At 36.9% G+C, this 22,659-nt stretch overlaps 1 protein-coding gene across 11 annotated transcripts in view; it reads left to right on the forward strand.

The window, feature by feature from the left end:
• ORC5 (origin recognition complex subunit 5) overlaps positions 1–22,659 on the forward strand; it is a 101,394-nt gene that overhangs the window by 43,444 nt on the left and 35,291 nt on the right. For 5 of the 11 annotated variants that reach the window (XM_059170878.1, XM_059170881.1, XM_059170883.1 and 2 more), the window contains exon 12: positions 6,639–6,749. The exons of 2 other annotated variants lie outside the window; for them this stretch is intronic. In XM_059170878.1, the coding sequence (XP_059026861.1) occupies positions 6,639–6,749 (111 nt within the window). Of the gene's footprint in view, positions 1–2,404; positions 2,575–3,939; positions 3,989–6,638; positions 6,750–22,659 lie in introns of those variants that run through there. 4 more of the 11 variants (XM_059170887.1, XM_059170888.1, XM_059170886.1 and 1 more) reach the window with 2 other exon arrangements.

Below are 22,659 nucleotides of genomic sequence, written 5' to 3' on the forward strand. Positions count from 1 at the left end.
ATGAAAAAGATTACCCTGGAATTTTTAACTTAACACAGCTAGTTTTCCTGTTTCCTCCTTTGAAACCCTCACAAAAATGAATCTGAAGAAATAATAAAGGTGAACATATGGGGACTAAGTGGACAAGAAACCCACACGACTTGGAACTGCATTGTAGGTAGATGCACAGATGACTGAAAAGGTGAGAGGGCAGGCACCCAAGCCCCAAGCAAGCATGTTTGACCTGAGGAATGTGGAATAGCTTAGAAATCAGAGGCCCTGAGCACATTTGAAAGTGGGGTGTAGGGCCACGTTGAAACTAGCGGAAGGAGTGTGTGGACTGCTCAGATACTTGTTCTGCTCTGTATATCAAAACCACCTCTGCCTCTCTTGGGAAAAGGTGGAGAAGTTCTATCTGTAAACTTCATGCCATAGAAGCTGTGAGTCTTGTTTCTCAGTTCCATTCTTTTTTTTTTTTTTTTTTTTTTAAGATTTTATTTATTTATTTGACAGAGATCAGAAGCAGGCAGAGAGGCAGGCAGAGAGAGAGGAGGAAGCAGGCTCCCTGCTGAGCAGAGAGCCCGATGTGGGGCTTGATCTCAGGACCCTGGGACCATGACCTGAGCCGAAGGCAGAGGCTTTAACCCACTGAGCCACCCAGGTGCCCCCTCAGTTCCATTCTTTTTTTTTTTTTTTTTTTTTTTTTTTTTTTTTTTTTTTTAATTTTTTATTTTTTATAAACATATATTTTTTATATACATATATTTTTATCCCCAGGTCTGTGAATCACCAGGTTTACACACTTCACAGCACTCACCAAATCACATACCCTCCCCAATGTCCATAGTTCCATTCTTAAAAGCAGCTTTTCTCAGTATGCCTTTCTAAAATGGTAGTGTTTTCTCATGACTTTGAAGACATTTTTTTTGCTGTCTCTGGCTTTATTGTTGCCACTAAAAAATTTGCTGTTAGTCTGTTATTCCTTTGTTGATACCTGTGTTTTTCTCTACAAGTTGTTACAAGTTCTTGTTTTTCTCTTAAAAGTTCTCCTCTTGTTTTCCTTTAGTGTTTTTACTGTTTCACTGTGGTGGATCTGGGATTGAATTTTCTAATTGGGGTTCATTTTGTTTCCTGAATTTGAATAACGATGCCTTTATTCAGTTCTGATGAATTAACTTTTCAAATATTAGCTTCTCCCTCATTCTCTCTAACAATGTCTTCCTGAGATGCTGATTAGATATAAGTCAGATCTTCCCACTCTGTCCTCATCTCTTAAGTCTTTTTCATTCTTTATTACCTTTGGGCTCTGTATGCTGAATTCTGGGTGATCTCTTCACTTCTATGTTCTGACTTTCTCTCCAGCTTTGTTTCTTTTGTTTAAATCACCTTTATAATTCCAGTAATGTCATTTGTAATTTTTAGATGTTTCATCTGATCACTTTTATATTTTTCCTAGTCCCATTTTTCTTTAACATAGAAATATTTTATATTCTGATATTAGAAGTCCTTGTCAATCTACGAAATCTCCATTTTCTGTTTTTACTCACTCATGTATATAATGCCTTGCTCCTGAACATTTTATTACTTTTAATTGTTGACTGAACTTCATCTTGGAATTTTTGAGGCCTGAAGTGTGTTCCTTTAGAATAGTTTTATGTTTACTTATGTGCAGGCTCTTAAGAATGCCAGTAACTGTGATCATTTGAAATTCAGATCTTAGCCTTGGGGGTTTTCAGATCACAGAGGTACTGTGAATTCTGCCCCCATATCAACATTAAGCCATAGTTTCTAGTTGAAATTCTCAGGGAAGACTTTTGTCCTCCCTTCACACAGCGTTAGAGTTTGGCAGGGAAATTTTCTTACCAGATCCATTTGCTTGGAATGGGAAATTTTTTCTGGTATTGCCTCTTCATTGAGACATCTCTGATTAGGCTTTCCACCATAGGCAGATAGTTGATTTTGTACCTTCTTTCTTATGTGTGTAGTTGGTTTGGGTAATAAAGGATTGTTAGGAGGGAGTGCTTACAGCTGGGGTGTCAGGAAAGGATCTGTGGTAGGCTTGCATGTGAATGGCACTCAAAAATCGTAGGGACTGGGGCACCTGGTGGCTCAGTTGGTTAAGCATCTGTCTTTGGTTCAGGTCATGATCTCAGGGTCCTAGAATCAAGCCCGTGTTGGGCTCCCTGGGGAGTCTGCTTCTCCCTCTCTCTCTCTTCCCCCCTACTTTTGTTCTCGCTTGCTCTCTCTGTTCTCTCTCTCAAATAAATAAATCTAAAAAGAAATAATAATAATAATTAAAGAATAGTGGGAACTGATGGGGTCCGTGATCAAAGGAGCAAGACTGATACAGAGTGAAGGTCAAGCAAAGCTTTATTTCGCACCAGCATCAAGAATCAAACTGACCTTTTGGGGCCGTCTCTTACAGAGAGAGTGACCACCCTCAGCTTCACAGACTGGCTTTTATAGATCAAAGGCCATGTGGTTGAGCCTGGCCAATGAGATCATCTCCACCTGGCCTGACCCATCCTTGTATTTGGGCTCCGTTATTAGGGACTGGTCGACCATATTTTACTGGTTTCCCGGACTTGCTTCTAAGTAAGTTCTTCCAGGGATGGAGTGGGCGGGGCAGGGCCAGTTTAAATTTTACTGCACAAACAACAAAATGGCTGTTCAACCGAGATGAAGTCACTCTGGCTTAAGTAGGCCCTTACAGGAACTGGATGTGCAAAGATGGGAGAGGGAGTATTCCACTTGAGGTAATAATTAGGGCCAAGAGCAGAGGTGAGAAAGTGTAGGGCATATAAAAGAAATAGCAAAATGTAATTGGCTGAAGTGTGAAGTGAGTTTCAGAGAAAAGTCATGTGAGGCTAGATTATAGAAGAATTTTGTTACTCACCAGTTCTTGAAGGGAAGGAAGCCCATCTGATCACATCTGTGTCTCAGCACTTGGTGGTATTTGCGGGTGTTTACAAGTGAATAGGTAAGAATAAAGAAAATTGAAGAATTGAAGGCTAAGAATTTTAGGTCTGTTCTTTAGACAGAGAAAACCATTTAAGGATTTTGAGGGGGAGGGGAGATACATGAGGGCTTTATGAGGGTCACTGAGGACTGTGACATCCTGGCAATTGAGACCACCCCTATGGAACGAGTGGAGTTGCACTTGTTTGTCCTTCCCTGAGAAGGGCAGTCTTGACAGAGGGAACCATATGAGCAAAGACCTCATGCTAGAGAATGTCTAGTTGTAAAGGAAGTGTAGTTCTTCTGATGAGATTCTTACTGATTTGACCTTCATAGTAAGTAGCCTCTTTTGTCTTTGGTTCATGTCCTTTTAAAAATATGATCTTAACTGAAAGCTCCCTGTGTATACCTACTAGTTTATATTTTTGTTCCCTCTCTTCCTTGAAATCTTGATTGAATGTTTATCTTATGCCAGGCACTCTGCCGGATGCTATAGATAGCGCGGAGAACAGAATAGCCCTTGTCTCTTCCTTCATGACAATACACATTAAAAAGCAGACCGTATGAATAATTATTATAACAGTTGTTTTGAAAATACTGTATATCTTCGATTGTGTAATTCCTTTTCTCTATCCTTAGCTGACACTGATTTTTTCAAGATATTACTTTTTAATTCAACTAATGCCTGTGTGTGAAACCAGATTATTTGCCCATCAGTTTATGTAGAAAAGCAAGTTTTCCCCCTCTCCTTGCCCATAGTCTCATTCCCCTCTTCTCTGAGTTGTTTCTAGTTTAAGTTTTTTCTAGTATAAATATTCATAACTCTTAAGTTTCTCTCTCTGTTTTTCTTGGTGTAACTTGACACCAAATTTGATGCCATTTCACTCCTCAAAAATTTGATTTGATTTCCTTTTTTTGATCTATTTTTACAGGCCTTCATTCTCTTAATGAGCTCTATAATGAATTTAGTAGGCATTTCTCAGACTTTGCCTTCCCTTCTAGGAGGGAAGCCAGTTTGCGTGTGTAGCACAAAACCAGTTCACTGAGGAAGGTAAATATCATATGCCTCACGTGCCACTAGGACACTTTAATTTTAAATTGGATGTGTGTTTTCTAACCAGAAAATGTAAAAAGTGAAAATCTTTCCATTCCAAGCAAATGGATTTGGTAAGGAAATTTCCCTGCCAGGCTCTGACTCTGTGTGAAACGAGGACAAAAGTCTTCCCTGAGAATTTCAACTAGAAACTAGGTTTTAACAGTGATGTAGGGACAGAATTCACAGTACTTCTATGGTAGAGGGAGAGGGAGACAGACAGTCTCAAGCAGGCTGTGCTGAGCATGGAGCCCAACATGGGACTGGATCTCATGACTCTGAGATCGTGACCTGAGCTGAAACCAAGAGTCCGATGCTCAACCAAACTGTGCCATGCAGGCGCCTGGATGTTAACCACAGTTCTTAAACTCATTCAACAGACAAATGATTAGTAACAAATGATTAGTATCTAGAATTATTTTTTAAGAGTTATATAAACCCTTAAGAAAAAGGCAAAAATCCAATCGATAAGTGGGTAAATGATATAAAAAGGATGGCTGATCATGGCGAGTATACCTGAAACTGACAATCAAGTTAATTGCTCTGTAGGTGTTTTATTGTGATTGATTTTTTGGGTAACATCTGCCTTTTTCAGTTGCCTAACAGACCTGACATGATTATCAGCTTCATTCACCAATGAGAGAAATTAATCTCTATTTTTATTTATTTAAATTTTTTTTTTTTTTTTAAAGAAATGAAACTTAGAACAACAGCCATTATTTCATGTTCTTGGATTGGCAAAACTAAAAAAAAAAAAACCCTGATGATTTTATTGGTAATAATGTAGAAGAATAAGAGCCTGTATATTCTGTTTGTTGGCCATAATAAAGTTAATATGGGAGTGTACTTTGTATTGGTCACGATAGGCTGAGCTGTGCTGTAGCAAAAACCACAAACCCTCAGTGGATTAACAACAAAGATTTATATGTTGTTCATGACACAATGGCGTATGGGCTGGGTGGCCCTCTTTTGTAGTGATGCCAAGTAAAACATGGTGATTTCTACAGTGGCTACCAAAGGTTAAGAAGATTAAAGGATTAAAAGAAGATTAAAGGTCTGAGAGGCCAGGCTTGGAATAGGTGATATCACATTCACCCCCAGTCATCTAACGGGAAGGAGATACTGAGAAATAAGTTTTCTCTGTGCCCCAGATGGAACTGTTGATGATCACACAGCATTGTCTCTGCCCTCTGCTTTCTGCTTTAGTTTCTCAGTCCCACTTAGAGAAACTCACACATGTGCACAAGGGGAAATGTGGTCCATCACAGGATGGTCCATCACAGGATTACTTGTGATGAATTACAGTGATGAATTTTTAGATGTAGACAGTGATTTGTCTTAAAATGGAATTCTGTAAGGTTGCTTCAGAACAGAACTCAGAAGTGCATGTATCAATATGGATAAACCTCAAAAACATATTGAAGGAAAAAAAGCAACTAGTGGTATGTCCAAAATAATATCATTTATATGAGGTTAGATCTTGCAGATAGTGCTGTATTTGTTTATGAATGCATCTGTAGTAGCTGTATAAAAATTGTCATGAAAGTGGCAAGAACACCAAATTCTGGATAGTGGTTCCTTTTAGGGAGAAAGTGGGATATAAGAGGAGTGTAAAGGACCTTTGGTTTATCTGTAATGTGATCCAATGTTTTTTCTTTGCACATATCCCATATTGTTAGCGGTTGATAAAATTGGGTCCTGGGTGCATTATTATTTATTATATCAGCCCCTGTACTTTTCTAAATGATTGAAGTATTTAATGAGAAAGGATAAAAAGTTTAAGACCTGGAGAATGATTTCTAAACTATTTTTTAGATATAAATAGCTGAGGTAAACACACACTTCATTTTGTAATTCTGTGTAGGTATTTTTCTTTACAGTCATTCTTTGAAGAAATAGTTTTTCTCATGCATGTAAATGCAGATTTCCATTTATTTACCATTGTGCTAATATAGAGTACTTATATTCTAACAGTGCTACTAAAACTGTCTTGGAGTGGACCTTGAGCACTTCAGTTTTCTGATGACAAGACATTGTACCGTATGGCTTTGTACACAAATATGCACATTTTATAATCTTTCAGTTTTTAAATTTTACATTATTACAGGGTGACAGCTTATTCACAAGTTATCAAATCTTTTATTGGTTTTCCAAGCTAGTATTTACTATAGCTGATCTTTTTAGAACTATTAATATTAAACAAATGTATTTTCCTGGTGATGGCACAAAAAGGAGTGAATAGTGAAAAGTAAGGATTAAGTTCTAGTCAAGGAATTAGGACCCAGACCTGGTTTTGGTTATGGACTATTTTGACAGATGACCTAGCTTAACTCACTTACCATCTGGTTATAACAACAGAATATGTATGATGTTCAGGACTAGGGATGGACAACTTGTGAGTTGTTTATTTAATACCTGTTTATACTAAGAAAATCTTGAAGAAAATGTTGACTGATAAGCCATTATATCAGCTAAGGTTTTAGCATTGAGACTCAAAGTTAGAATTGTTAGGCTCTTTGGGGTATATTGTATGTATATTGTTACTGGGAATTTGTGGTACAGAAAGTGAGTTTGCTATAAGAAGAAAATCCATGTTCTTTTGTTACAGACAAGCAATCATCTTCTCGGACCAAAACCATTTCCACTAGACAGATTATTAGCAATATTATATAGTATCGTGGACAGTAGAGTTGCTCCAACAGCAAACATCTTTTCCCAGGTAAGCTTAATAATAGTTATTATCTGTCCTCTATGTCTTTATGGAATTCTTCAGGTAATATAGTTGGTATAGTTCCAGGCATTTAGATTTTTAGTTAGCATATGTTACTCTTTTAACTAAGTCATGAACAGTATGTTCTTGGTAAGTACTTGAAAATTCCAAATACAGAATCTTTGAGGGTATCCCTGAATTTGCTTCTATTTACAGGTATAACTTGATGACAAAACCAACTTGATGTTTCCGTATGTTTTCTTTTATCAGTAAAAGAATTTTTAAATTAAATGATTATAATTATCTTGCTGACTTAAATAAGTGGCTTCATGATGAAATTGATGAATTATTATGTAGAATTATAATCTAATGAACACAAAATTTAAAAAAAGTATTTGTAAGAAAGTAATCTATAATATCTTTATTCCTCATATATCTGTCAACAGTATGATTTTTAAAAAAAATTTTCCAGAATGATTAAGTTCTCAAAATTTTCACTAGATGGCAGCAGTAGCATAAAAATACGAAATATAATCGCTTCTCAGCCTTTTGACTAAGATCAAGTGAAAAACATGAAAAAAAGTATTTTTACAATAAAGTCATTAAGCTTTTTTTTTAGTTGACTTTCTAAGAAAAATCTGTTTATTAAAAATATAGTCACAATAGATTTCTTTTTTTTTTTTTAAGATTTTATTTATTTATTTGACAGAGATCACAAGTAGGCAGAGAGGCATTCAGAGAGAGGAGGAAGCAGGCTCCCTGCTGAGCAGAGAGCTCGATGTGGGGCTCGATCCCAGGACCCTGGGATCATGACCTGAGCCGAAAGCAGAGGCTTTAACCCACTGAGCCACCCAGGCGCCCCTCACAATAGATTTCTTTTTTTTTTTTTTTTAAAGATTTTATTATTTATTTATTTATTTGACAGAGAGAAATCACAAGTAGACGGAGAGGCAGGCAGAGAGAGAGAGAGGGAAGCAAGCTCCCTGCTGAGCAGAGAGCCCGATGTGGGGCTCGATCCCAGGACCCCGAGATCATGACCTGAGCCGAAGGCAGCGGCTTAACCCACTGAGCCACCCAGGCGCCCCTCACAATAGATTTCTTAAATGGTCCAGAAAAACAGTTCCTAGCATATGGTATGAATGTCTAGAAGATAAAACAATTGATGTGACTAGTATTACTAAAAAGCACTTCGGACTTTGCAATGAGCATTTTGTTCTCTGTATATGTTTTTAGGTTGAGAAATACATAAATAATAACATTTATGTTTAAATTCCCTGCAAATAAATTTAGACACTGAATGAATGTTTGACTTGTAATCTAATGTATGCTGGTAACTTTTTTTTTTCTGAGATTTTATATTTGAGAGAGATAGAGAACATGAGTAAGGGAGCAGGGAGCAGAGTGGGCAGAGAGAGGGTGCTTAGCAGGAGGCCCTACCTAGGCTCTATCCAGGACCCTGGGATCATGACCTGAGCTGAAGGCAGATGCTTAAGCCACCCAGGCATCCCCTGAAATTAATTTTTAATCAGACTTTACATTTGTTAATAGCTTTCTACATATAGTAGATGACTTTTTGTTTTGTTTTTGCTGTTGCAATAACTATGAAACAGCAGGTATTATTATCTTTATTAAAAGGTATTGAGCTTTAGGGAGGTTAAATGGTATTCCCAGAATGACACAATGAGTAAATCACTGACAACCAAAGCCTAGAGAGGTGAGGTACATGGTTAAGGAAGGCCTTTACATCACATGTGATTATACTTCTCAAGTGCCCCCAAATTACCTTTGTGTAAAGGAGAGAGAGGGAATGATAATAAATGTTTTCTTTTTTCCTTTTGGAAAGCTTGTAATTTGTCCTGGGGGAATAAAACATGTACATAAGAATAATGATATAAGGGTGTATGGATGCTGGATAGTGTGGTTGAGAATTTTAGAGCAGAGAGAGCACTTCTGGATTGGGCAGGGTGAGGGAAAGCTTCACAGAAAAGGTGAAATATGGAGCTGGTCTGTGGAGAATGAGTAGGAGTCATTTCTTTAAGTATTTCTGGTTTATGTAAGTGATAGGTGTTTGTTGTACAAAAAAATGAGAAATTGGATAAATAAAAAGGAAAAGAAATAGATAAAGCTGACATCTTACTTCCAGTGGGTAGTTTTAGAAATTTAAGAAGGGGAAATGATAAGAGTAAAGGGATGGGAGTGGGGAAAAAACAAGACACATCTGTGAACTGTCGCCCCGATTTTGTTGAAGAGTGGATGGGGTTGTATCGTTGTGATGACGGCCGTCACTGTCGCTGTGGTCCAGGACGGGTAGTACTGCCATCGCCACACATAACGCCTTGCTCTCGATGCCTTCCATGTCGGACCTTATGTTGCGAGAGTGTTTTGCATGTTAGGAAGTTTGCCATGTACTTGGTTAGTCTTGGAGAGGGAACTGAAGCTCAGTGTCTCAAAGATCTGCCCGAGGCCACACTGCAAATCACTGGCAGCATCCAGACTTGGATGCAGATGTTCCCAGCAGCAGGTCTAGTTTATAGGGATAGACAGTCAAAACCAGCAAGAGGTTGCTGATTTGGGAATTTACTAGCTACTCTGAGGCTTTGATTAGAGAAGAACAGTATCACCAGTCTTTATACTTTCAACAGTGTCCGTAATATAATTAAGATACAGCTTGGCCTAAATGTATCTTTATTTTTATTTTTATTTTTTTTAAAGATTTTATTTATTTATTTGACAGAGAGAAATCACAAGTAGATGGAGAGGCAGGCAGAGAGAGAGAGGGAAGCAGGCTCCCTGCTGAGTAGAGAGCCCGATGCGGGACTCGATCCCAGGACTCTGAGATCATGACCTGAGCTGAAGGCAGAGGCTTAACCCACTGAGCCATCCAGGCGCCCCAATGTATCTTTATTTTTAAAATGAAGTTAAACTCTCTTCAACCTTAACAACCTAAATGAAGTTTTTGTTCTTTATTTCTTCTCAGTAGCTGTAATCAAAATGATAATTTTATATATTTAAAATACAGCTTTAAATGAATTTGTGTTCCTTTGATGACAAATCATTTAGGACTTGATCTCAGTGATTCCCATTTCGGATACAGAGGGATAGATGCAACTAACCCTATGAAGTTGACCTCTACTTTTGCTTGGTCAATAAAGTATCCAAGAAAATTAAGCAGCATGTATACTGTGTTTAAGAACAAAATGTGGCAGAAACCACATTCAGAAAAAGGGTTATTTCTTCCACAGGTTTACTTTTGTCCATTCCCATTGATTCCCAGTGACCTTTTCTATTTTTTTTTTAAAGATTTTATTTATTTAACTGACAGAAAGATCACAAGTAGGCAGAGAGGCAGGTAGAGAGAGGGAGGCTCCCTGCTGAGCAGAGAGCCCAATGTGAAGCTCAATCCCAGGACCCTGAGATCGTGACCTGAGCTGAAGGCAGAGGCTTAACCCACTGAGCCACCCAGGATCCCTGACTTTTTCTATTTTTATTGTTTCATTCAGCCATCAGACTTTACTCTTGCCCATAGGAATGATAATTTCCTTGAGTTCACTTAATTTTTTAAGTGAGAGGAGGATGCCCACATTTGTGTTGGCCTTGCTTTTTTTGATATGAACACTAGATGGCGATATTGATGCATTCTAGCTTTAAGATGAACTAAGGAAACCAACCACTTTACATCTTCAGTAGTGTTTCCTGTTTAGAGAAAGCTGTTTGTTAAATGAACACATTGGTCTATTTGGACAAAAATACAATTGCCTGAAGATGTTTAATGATATATACATGTATGTATGCATACATGTGTACACGTTCATGAAAAGGTAAACAAGATTGGAAAATAATTGTATTGCATGAGTATTTTCTACCTGGAAGTAAAATGTTTTCTGTTGCCTGTTGTGTGTCTTTAATGAGAAGATAATGTGTTATTTTTCTAATCATTTATTCCATATGCAACTGTTTTAAGGGTTTGTTTCATAATAATATGCTGTTCTTTTAGTTTGACTTACCAGTTACATAATTAATTATTTTTTAAGGTTTTTTTTTTTTTAATTTATTTATTTGACAGACAGAAATCACAAGTAGGCAGAGAGGCAGGCAGAGAGAGAGGGGGAGGCAGGCTCCCCGCTGAGCAGAGAGCCCAATGCGGGGCTCGATCCCAGGACCCTGAGATCATGACCTGAGCCGAAGGCAGAGAGGCCTTATCCCACTGAGCCACCCAGGCACCCCAATTATTTTTTATATATAACAAATTGATCAGATGTGGTAGATATGTTCACAGTTTACTTGAAGTGGAATTTTATTTCCACTGCATTTTATTCAAATCCATTTAAATCTATTCTGTAAAAAAATTATAAAAATAGTAGCTTAAGGAATCTTTGAAGTTAAAATTCCAAGTGAGAATAATAATCAAATTCATAATAGTATTAGTAACAGTATTGTATTATAGCTGGTATTCTTGTGAATTTATTCTTTATTAAATTTTAGATATGGGGCACCTGGGTGGCTCAGTGGGTTAAAGCCTCTGCCTTCGGCTCAGGTCATGATCCCAGGGTCTTGGGATTGAGCCCCGCATTGGGCTCTCTGGTCAGTGAGGAGCCTGCTTCCTCCTCTCTCTCTCTCTGTCTGCCTCTCTACCTACTTGTCATCTCTTTCTGTCAAATAAATAAATAAAACCTTGAAAAAAAATTTTAGATACAATTCTATTCATTAATTTTTTTAGTCTCTTAAATAGGTAAAAGAATGTTAGCACATTTAACTTTTTATTAGATTAATGCTCAGATTGAAATATGGTTTTTAAATTTTTCTGAGACTTTTAAGATAAGTCTAGCCTTATCCAGTTTAATGTCATCATGTTGTCAAGATCATGGATTATTTTAACAATTGTCACTCAAATAAAACAAATGTAGCTCTTATATATGTGTATGAACTTTGTGAATGGCAAAGCATTAATTCTGGTGTTTTCATTCTTTTTTTCCTGTCAGCATGGCTAGAATGGGTAAACTCTACAGGAAGTAATAAAGTTTAGAGGTATTACTTTCAAATTTTAATTTGATCAGATATGTTATTGAAGACCATTTATCATCTTTAAAAGAAATACTGCTGAGGGGCACCTGGGTGGCTCATTGGGTTAAAGCCTCTGCATTCGGTTCGGGTCGTGAGCCTGGGGGTCCTGGGGTTGAGCCCCGCATCCGGCTCTCTGCTTGGCGGGGAGCCTGCTTCCTCTCACCCCCATCTCTCTGCTTGCTTCTCTACCTACTTGTGGTCTCTGTCTGTCAAATAAATAAATAAGATCTTAAAAAAAAAAAAAAAGAAATACTGCTGAATTGTCCTTTTTTTTTTCCCCCAGAAGTATATTAAAACCAGGTTATGCTTTTTTATTTTCTTTTTTTTCCTTGAAGAAAAATGATAATTTGTTTGGAAATTTTTGCATGATCTATTTCATCCTTTTGATATTTCAGTATCTTCTCTTACTCATCCTTGTTGACTTCCTCCATAGTCTTCTATTTAGGTGAACATAGTAGGAACAGTTCTTTAATATTGTAATCATGTATATTACTTATTTTAAAATATTAGGCCATACTGTCTTCTCTTTTCATAGAAAATAAACTTGCTGAAGAATTTATTTCTAAAATTACTGATAGAGGTTTCTTTTTTTTTTTTAATATTTGATATATTTATTTGAGAGAGAGACAGCGAGAGAGGGAACACAAGCAGGGGGAGTGGGAGAGGGAGAAGCAGGGTTTCCGTTGAGCAGGGAACCCTACGTGGGGCTCGATTACCTGAACTGAGGGCAGCCGCTGAACAGCTGAGCCACCCAGATGTCGGGATAGTGGTTTCTAAAGTGACTTTTAAAGGGAAAATTACTTTAAAAATTTAAGGAGATTTAAGTACACATATATTACATATTAACATTGATCCTATTTGATCAGTTAGCATTTTGAAGATTTATTTTTGAAGTTCACTGTAATTGTACACTTCAGAAGTTTGAAAATAGTGTACTGTATCTGGTATTATAAGAATGCACTTTAAGAAGTAGCTGAAAATGCATTAAATGTGTAGATTGCTTTAGGTAGCATAGACATTTTCACAATATTTATTCTTCCAATCCAGGAGCATGGAACATTTTTCCATTTCTTTGTGTCTTCCTCAATTTCTTTCGTGAGTACTTTATAGTTTTCTGAGTATAGATTCTGTGTCTCTTTGGTTAGGTTTATTCCTAGGTATCTTATGGTTTTGGGTGCAATTGTAAATGGGATTGACTCCTTAATTTCTCTTTCTTCTGTCTTGCTGTTGGTGTAGAGAAATGCAACTGATTTCTGTGCATTGATTTTATATCCTGACACTTTACTGAATTCCTGTATAAGTTCTAGCAATTTTGGAGTGGAGTCTTTTGGGTTTTCCACATATAGTATCATATCATCTGCGAAGAGTGATAGTTTGACTTCTTCTTTGCCGATTTGGATGCCTTTAATTTCCTTTTGTTGTCTGATTGCTGAGGCTAGGACCTCTAGTACGATGTTGAATAGCAGTGGTGATAATGGACATCCCTGCCGTGTTCCTGACCTTAGCGGAAAAGCTTTCAGTTTTTCTCCATTGAGAATGATATTTGCAGTGGGTTTTTCATAGATGGCTTTGATGATATTGAGGTATGTGCCCTCTATCCCTACACTTTGAAGAGTTTTGATCAGGAAGGGATGCTGTACTTTGTCAAATGCTTTTTCAGCATTTGAGAGCATTCATCTATTGAGAGTATCATATGGTTCTTGTTCTTTCTTTTATTGATGTGTTGTATCACATTGACTGATTTGCGGATGTTGAACCAACCTTGCAGCCCTGGAATAAATCCCACTTGGTCGTGGTGAATAATCCTTTTAATGTACTGTTGAATCCTATTGGCTAGTATTTTGTTGAGTATTTTCGCATCTGTGTTCATCAAGGATATTGGTCTATAGCTCTCTTCATGGATGGAACTAGAGCGTATCATGCTTAGTGAAATAAGTCAAGCAGAGAAAGACAACCATCATATGATCTCCCTGATATGAGGAAGTGGTTATGCAACATGGGGGCTTAAGTGGGTAGGAGAAGAATCAATGAAACAAGATGGGATTGGGAGGGAGACAAACCATAAGTGACTCTTAATCTCACAAAACAAACTGAGAGTTGCTGGGGGGAGGGGGTTTGGGAGAAGGGGGTGGGATTATGGACATTGGGGAGGGTATGTGCTTTGGTGAGTGCTGTGAAGTGTGTAAACCTGGTGATTCACAGACCTGTACCCCTGGGGATAAAAATATATGTTTATAAAAAATAAAAAATTAAAAAAAAAAAAAAGAAGTAGCTGAAAAATAAGAAAAGGAGCATACATTGTTCCTTTAAAAAATAGTTCTATGTACCATATAGACAAGTTGAATTTTTTCAGTAATATCTCATTTCTGAATGGCTTTTTATTTAGGTGTGTATAATTTAATAAAATTAAATTTTATTAAAATTAAAGTGTTTTTGTAAATTTTCATTTTTAAGAGTAAAATTTTTTTGAGCAAAGTATAATGTACAGATTACAGTAAAGTATTATCTGTACATTATCCATATCCATTTCTACTTTCTCTGCTTTGAACTCACATCATGATACATATACATAATGGAATATATTTAAACTATATTTGTTACATCAGTTTAATTTTTGGTCATGAATCAACTTGATCTTTCCCCATAAAAGTTACATTAATTGTAGTAGCATTTAGATAACCTTAAGCTTTCTGCTCATTTAGTTGTTGGTTTTATAATCTATATAGGATATACTTAAACTGATAATTGTGATATTTTCCAAATCATCATCAGTTAGAATGCAGAATTATAATTTAGTTATTTCGTCTGTGAGAGGCTTTTTTTTTTTTTTTTAAGATTTTATTTATTTATTTGACAGACAGAGATCACAAGTAGGCAGAGAGGCAGGCAGAGAGAGAGGAAGGGAAGCAGGCTCCCTGCCCAGCAGTGAGCCAGATGCGGGGCTCGATCCCAGGACCCTGGGATCATGACCTGAGCCAAAGGCAGAGGCTTTAACCCACTAAGCCACCCAGGCGCCCCCGTTTGTGAGAGCTTTTTTTTTTTTTTTTAATTGAATTTATTTATTTTCAGAAAAACAATATTCATTATTTTTTCACCACACCCAGTGCTCCATGCAATCCATGCCCTCTATAATACCCACCACCTGGTACCCCAACCTCCCACCCCCCCGCCGCCACTTCAGACCCCTCAGATTGTTTTTCAGAGTCCATAGTCTCTCATGATTCACCTCCCCTTCCAATTTACCCCAACTCCCTTCTCCTAAAACCCCTTGTCCTCCATGATATTCGTTATGCTCCACAAATAAGTGAAACCATATGATAATTGAGTCTCTCTGCTTGACTTATTTCACTCAGCATAATGTGAGAGGTTTTTGAAGTAGATGCTTTGTCTCTAAGCTAGAAGGTGTTTTTGCTACACTTGTTAGGGCTGTTAACCTTTTATCCAACCAAAAACATATTTTTGGCATTTTTCTTCTAATATAGGTAGCTGTTCACTAAATTTATATAATTTTCTGGTCTTTTTACAGTATAGAAGGGATTTTGTTAATATTATTTAACTTGAAACATTTAAAAAGAAAAAATTTAATATAATCTACTTTAATTCATACTTCAAATTCAGGGTTAGTATTTATCTTCTTTCCCAGGTTGGAATTAATTTTTTTTTCTTTGCTTAAGATTTCATTTAACAGATTCTTATTGAGGCCTGCTATTAGATAAAGAGTATGAATGTGAAGAGGGTGCTGCTCCTCCGCTCAGGACTTCCGAGTCAGTCTGTGGCTTCCACTGCCCTTCTTTTGGTCTTGGTGCAGCTGCCAGCTTCTAGCTTGTACTAAGGTTAATGGCCTATGTGTGTATTTAGTGAGAGGACAGACATGCTGAATGAGGGAATTGATACTTAAATACTTAAAGGGAAAATTAATATTAAAATATCTAAGGTGAATAGATAAAAATAGAATTTTTCACTTCAGTAGTCCCTGTTCTTTGATAATATAGGTATTTGAATGTCTTCTTCCAAGTAAAATGAACAAGCCTGTTTGTTGAATCTTTCCTTCTGACATTCCTTGAACTTAGTGTTTATGGAGCATGATTGTTTAATACCTGTGTCCTAACTAAGTTTTGCTAATACCCACTTAGATTTAGTTATAACTAAATTAGATTCTCTTAGTTCAGTCTGTTGGTATCAAACAATCTCAGTTAAGCCTTGAAACTTATCAAGTTATGGACAAATAATCGGTGTATTATATTTGGCTAAACTAAGTGGGCCTTAAAAAAAGTTACATTGGTGTATTTCAAATACTTTATGATTAAAAGTTGCCCTAGGGCTCCTGGGTGGCTCAGTTGTTAAGCGTCTATCTTTGGCTCAGATTAGGCACAGGTCCTGGGATCAAGCCTCCGTGTCTGGTTCTCTGCTCAGTGGGAAGTCTCCTTCTCCCTCTGTTTCTGCCTGCTGTTCCCCCTGCTTGTGCTCTCTCTTTCTCTGTCAAATAAATAAATAAAATTTTTTTTTTTAAGTAAAAAAAAAAAAAAGTTACCCTATTGTGTCACTCTTTTACATACAGTATTTCAATCTACTTTAGCAAATTTTTAACCAAAGCTACTTTAACCAAATAAGCTGATTTTATAGACTTTACTTAAAAACCTGTTTACCTTAAAAGTTTAGTTTATTGCATAATATTATAGTGGTTTGATTTATGTTTTTACAGAAAAAGTAATAACAGTTGTCAAATGCTAGTCACATAACATCAGAAATTATAGTTGATGAAATATTATCCCATGCATGTACTGATTAGGTGAGAATTTGAATCTTGTAAACATAAAGGGTGACTTCCTAAAATCTAGCTATAATATATTCATATGAAGTGACTTGAAGTATGGTAATTTTCTTTATATTAAGGTTGGCAAACAGCAGTTTTCCTGAAAACAAATTCCCTGCATACTAGAGTATTAGAAAATGTGAAAAGCTATTCTTTTGTGATTTCTTTATGCTTCATTTGGCTTGTGCCAGCATTCCAATATTCTCTGTATTATCCAACTTAAATACTTGATGCTATTAAGGTAAATTATATAAATCACAGACGATATCTTGAATACTAACATTTTCTAATAACCTTACTATTTTTAACCATAACTGAGACTGTGGACCATTTCATTGCAAACATGGTAAAGGAGGCTTACTTAATGCCTACTTCACTGATGAATAGGTCGGCAGGGGTGTTGTTTGACAGAGGCAGACCCTTCCCTAGCAGTGAAGGGCCTGACTGCCATGGTGCTCAGTCTCCACTGGTGCAGTAAATTAGATTCTCAAATCCACTCCTACCCCTGATGTGGGTGTATTACTGTTCTGCCATCAGACACTCCATAGTTTGTGCCTATTCCCAGAGATTAAAAAAAAAAAAAACTATTTGGGGATATTTCATATTTGAAAAGAGTAAAGTTACTTTAGTGGTAAGGAATCTAGTATTAGTTATTACCAACGATGAAAAATGGCATAGTATATTTTACTCTGTTGCCAGGGGTAAAGGTTGAATTTATTGTCATCACTGGTAAAAGAACAGGGGTTACCCCTACTCAGCTCTTCCCTTGTCTTCCCTAAATCTGGGATGAAATTTCAACAGTGTAGCCACTTTGCCTTTCTGGATGTATTAACTTAGGATAGGCGTTTTTACTGAAATCTAAAAAAATGGAACCATTGCTTCAGGGTGACATATAAAATACTGCCTAAGAGATAAAAAAATATTGCATAAATTATGCTTTCAACTTCTGAGTAAAATAATACATTGGTACCTTATTTTTGTAGGCAATATTTCATAGCCACATTTCTCAGACCTTAGTAGTGCTTCTAATAAATATTCCAAATATATACCCTTTGTTCACATTTTTGGGGGAAATGTATTCAACACCAATACATTTTTTTGACTTGGCAGATTTTTCTTTTTTTTGCTGAAAGCACTAAACATATCAGGGTGTGTGCTTGCATGAGTGTATTTAAGAAAACCTTTACTATTTTTATAATTTTTAAAAAAGATTTTATTTGTTTGACAGAGATCACAAGTAGGCAGAGAGGCAGGCAGAGAGAGAAGGGGAAGCAGGCTCCCCGCTGAACAAAGAGCCTAATGTGGGGCTCGATCCCGGGACCCTGAGATCATGACCTGAGCTGAAAGCAGAGGCTTAACCCACTGAGCCACCCGCGTGCCCTGTACTACTAATATAGTGACTATATATGCAAATGCATACCTTAGTTAGAGCTGTATGACTAGATCATTTTCATGAGGAAAGGAGTTTTAATAAGAATAGTTTAGGAGATAAATGAGCTGGAAAAATCTACGTTAAGGAAATGTGTGCTATACTTTAAAATACTTATAAAAAGATGGTTAGAAGAAATGTTGATGCTTAAGGGGATTTCCAATGAGAAATTGTCTTGATTTCTTGTCAGCTTGCAACTAATTGGAGTCCTTTGGAGGACATTCGCCTCACCTGCCCATACAAAGACAAATTTCATTTCTCATAGTGAAAAATTGGGGTTCTCAGTGCCAAGTCATCTGTAGCATTTAATTGCTCCCTCACCTTGGATACCTTAAATGTGATAGAGTTGAATTCTTAGAATCAAAAATAATCATGCCTTTTTAGAAATCAGAAAGGGAAATAAGTGTACACACAACTGTCTTATCTCGTCCCTTGGCTTCAGATGCTATGTGCCTGCTGATGTCTTTTTTTTTTTTTTTTAAGATTTTATTTATTTATTTGACAGACAGAGATCACAAGCAGGCAGAGAGGCAGGCAGAGAGAGAGAAGGGGAAGCAGGCTCCCCACTGAGCAGGGAGCCTGAAGTGGGGCTCGATCCCAGGACCCTGGGATCATGACCTGAGCCGAAGGCAGAGGCTTTAACCCACTGAGCCACCCAGGCGCTCCTGATGTCTTTTTAATCCTGTATTTCTAGCCATTATCCTCTCTAGTTCTGGACCGAAATTGCCAACTGAACAATCATACCTGAACGTGCCACATCCATCCTACACTGATCTATCCAAACCAAAAATTAGTCCCTAAACCTTTTTACTGTTTTTCAGCCTTACCTGGATTTCAGAACTAATCATCTATTTATTCATCCTTTAACAAAGCACATGCTTTGTGGCATGCATGATATTAGGTGCTGGAAAAACAGAAATAATATAGGTTTTTTTTCAGTTCAATGGAGAAATCAACTCTGAACACTTTTGTTTCACTGTAGTCGGTCACCAAGTCCAGTCTGTTTTTCCTCCTAAGTACAAATGTCTCTTGGACTTATTCCTTTCTTCCCACCCACCCTGTATCACCTTAAATACGTAGCTTCATTATTTCTTAGATGAATGCACCAGCATTATGACTGGTATCCCTGTCACCGTGTACTTCTGAATTTATCGTCAGTATAAATCGTCAGTATAAATCTTAAAAAATAAATTTGATCTTGTTTTTCTGCCTTCACTTTTTAAAATGAGCTGTATTATCTGTAATATCAATTCTCCATTCCATAGCATTACATTTTCCTGTAACATTCTTCTGCCACTTTCTTTATTCACCCTCTGTACCACTCACAATCAACTGTCTGGTCTCTGAAAACCCACCAGTTTTTCTTTTGTATTGTTATATGTACTGTCTCCCTACCACTGTTGAGCTCTCTTTTATGCTTCATGCTCTACACCCCCAAATGCCATTTTTCAATGACTCCACATTTTGCCTTCCTCCCTGTGACTCATTCTCTTCTCTATAATCAGATAGTTGAGTCTGTACATATCACTAGCATCCATCCCTCTCATATTGTGTCATGACCATTTTATTATGTGTTTTTCTTCTTTGACATGCTGAATTCTTTGACGCCACAAAAACCCTTGTCTTTTCATTTTTGTGTCTCTCACACAGCGCCTTCAACATGAGATTCACTCATTGAATGAATGGTTTCCCATTCTCCTCAGCTTGCAGTTATGGTCTTCTAGATATGAATGATTTGCAGTCATTTGTGTGCTAAGTTCCAGAGAGGAAATCAAAAGAGGCGCTCTCTTTAGTTCTCTAATGTAAAAACATATATGCCAGTTTTTGTTTATCTGTCTATATGTGAAGACTAATAGTCTACTCCCCACTTTTTTTTTGGAAATAATTCCAAAGGTGAATTCCCAGAGGTGATGATTTTAAGTTGAGCGTCTTTGACAGCATTTGCCTATCCCTTCTATTGCCACACTCATCAGTTCTACTTTGTGTGTATGTAACTGTCAGTTGAACTCTCTTGGTGTCCGCCACGTGTTCATGAACGATCACGTCATCTGAAATCAAATCAAATGTGGTGCTTGTTGGGTTGTATGAACCTCATGCATTAACATATCATGTGTTAAGTTCTTTTATTTAAATAATTTAATAGGTTTCAGGTTGTAAATCTCCTCCAGGACAAACAGGACAGGGTATTTCACAAATCAATTGACATAGATACCAACCTATGAAAGTATAAAAATAATGAGCATGTTAAAAATTAATTACAGTTGTAAATTGATTTCCTTTTGTTGGCAGAAAGAACATAGTTTATTAGCCCAGGAGCAGGTTCACACTGTTTTAACATCAAGCACTTCCAGCTGAAGCTTGTTAGTGACTGCCTCTCAGATTAAGAAAAAAAAAATCCTCACTGTGGTACATGAACTCCTCTTGTTAAGACATAAATAATCAGCTCATCCCCTACATAGATGAGAACAAAGAACGTAATAGTACACAGAGCAAAGATTAACTAAGTAAATACTGCACAAGCCCATTTAACATGTAAATTAGAAAATACCCAAGTATGAGGAAGTTTTCACTTGTACTTTTTCTTTGTGAATGCCTCCCTCATGACCAAGAAGCTAGTCAGAGGGAAAAAATAGATACTTTGGCATGTGACTTTAGGCAGATTGATTATTTTAAGATAAAGTAAAATAAAATTATTTAATTATGGTCAATATTGCTGGCAGCACATGAAAGCTAGGGAAATACTGTTTCTTTGAAAGCAGAATGCTTCAGATTTTTAGGCGTTTTATTTTTAAACCAAGGACTAAAAACCAGAAATCTTATTTTGAGGAAAAACATCAATGGCAGCATATGACTCAAGCTTAACACTAATATTAAATGGTTCCCAAAACTCTTTTCCCCATTTCTCAACCTTTGTCCGTATCTTCGGCTAGATCCTGACTTCTTCTAGTACAGCTTTTTTTTTTTTTTTTTTTTTTTTAAACTTGATTCTGTATTTCCTGGCACCAAATCTAAATCCTGACTTGGAAAAAGAAAATCCACTCCCTGGGCTACTTTCATATTCATTTGAATTTGAGCTTGACACAACAGACAAGAAAAGCAGCTGTGGAAAATGGTTAAAATCTGAAAATTACTGACAAAAGAATATGCCTTAATAGGTAACAGAAACCAAAGAGGGGGGTGATAATTTCCCTATGAAAATTTAAACTTACTTAAATAATTAAAATGACACCTCTTGAGAATGATGTCCGTGCTTCAGGAAAGATGTTTTCATTGCTTTTGCCTTTAAAAATTTTAATGTTTATCCTAACGTAATGTTTTCAACTGTAAATGGTCTTAAATCCACAAATGTCTGAGAAATTTTGTTTTGTAATATCATTTTTAGTGTTACGTAATTTTAGATTTTAAGAAATCATGCTTTTCCCCACCTTAAATTGTCTTTTACAAATCTAACCTTAAAAACTAATTTGGGGGCGCCTGGATGGCTCAGTGGGTTAAAGCCTCTGCCTTCGGCTCCGGTCGTGATTTCCAGGGTCCTGCAACGGGCTACTCTACTCAGGGGAGAGCCTGCCTCCCCCCTCTCTCTGCCTGCCTCTCTGCCTACTTGTGATCTCTGTCTGTCAAATAAATAAATAAAATCTTTAAAAAGAAAACTAATTTTACGTCTAATATGCAGTCTGATTTATGAAAAGTTAACATTTCATTAGATTAGTAAATTCCACTTTAATATTTCACTTTGGTGACATCACACACCTCACATCTGATAATTTTGTTGACAGGGTTGTTGATTATTCTTAATGCTATTACCTCTATCCTGGGTCAGGACATTTGGCTGTGTGGAGATATTTTATCCTTTTTGTTACAGTTTCATTAAGGTCTTTGTTTTGTCTGTAGTGTCTCTGCTGCTGGGTTTCTAACCTCCAGCACACTCACAGAACCCCCTTTCTGTGTGTAATGCTTCCAGAGTTGTCGTTTTACTCCTTCTATAAAGCTTTCCCTAGTCTGTCCCAACAAAGTTATCACTTCCTGTATTCTGCATCTCCCTTTTGGTGTAGTGTAAGGAATATCAGCTTTGGATTTAGATGGTATTCAGATTCAGTGCTGCTCTTACAACTGTTAACTCAGTGACCTTAGACATTTACTAACCTCTTTGAAGGTGTTGCTTCATCTGGAAAAAGAGGTTTATGTATAGTACCTAATTCATGGTGGGGTTCTTGTGAGGACTGAAGAAATTAAAATACCTATCACAGTGTCTATAAGTTAGTGGTCTAGATCTGTCAATGTCTGTATCTGATTTGTAGCTTGGACTCAAGAATAAGTTCCAGTCCCCATATCACTGTTACCCATGATCTCTAATATTAGCCAGTCCTATAACTCTCCCCACCCTACCTCCCCCACCTCTGCTAGATCCTGAAGGAGGGAAGGAATGCCAGCTTACATATATAGCATTCTCAGGAATTTTGAGGAACACTGGAAGACAAGATAAAAACACTGACTGGGGTCTTCAGTACAGTAGTTAATAGCTTTGGCAGACCACCTTCTAATATTCATCAGTAGTCAAAGGGAGGCATTATTATTGGCTAAGCACTTTTAATATGTTAAACATTCTAAGATTAAGT

The sequence above is a fragment of the Mustela lutreola genome, chromosome 4, assembly GCF_030435805.1.
Source record: "Mustela lutreola isolate mMusLut2 chromosome 4, mMusLut2.pri, whole genome shotgun sequence".
In the NCBI taxonomy this organism is placed as follows: Eukaryota; Metazoa; Chordata; class Mammalia; order Carnivora; family Mustelidae; genus Mustela; species Mustela lutreola.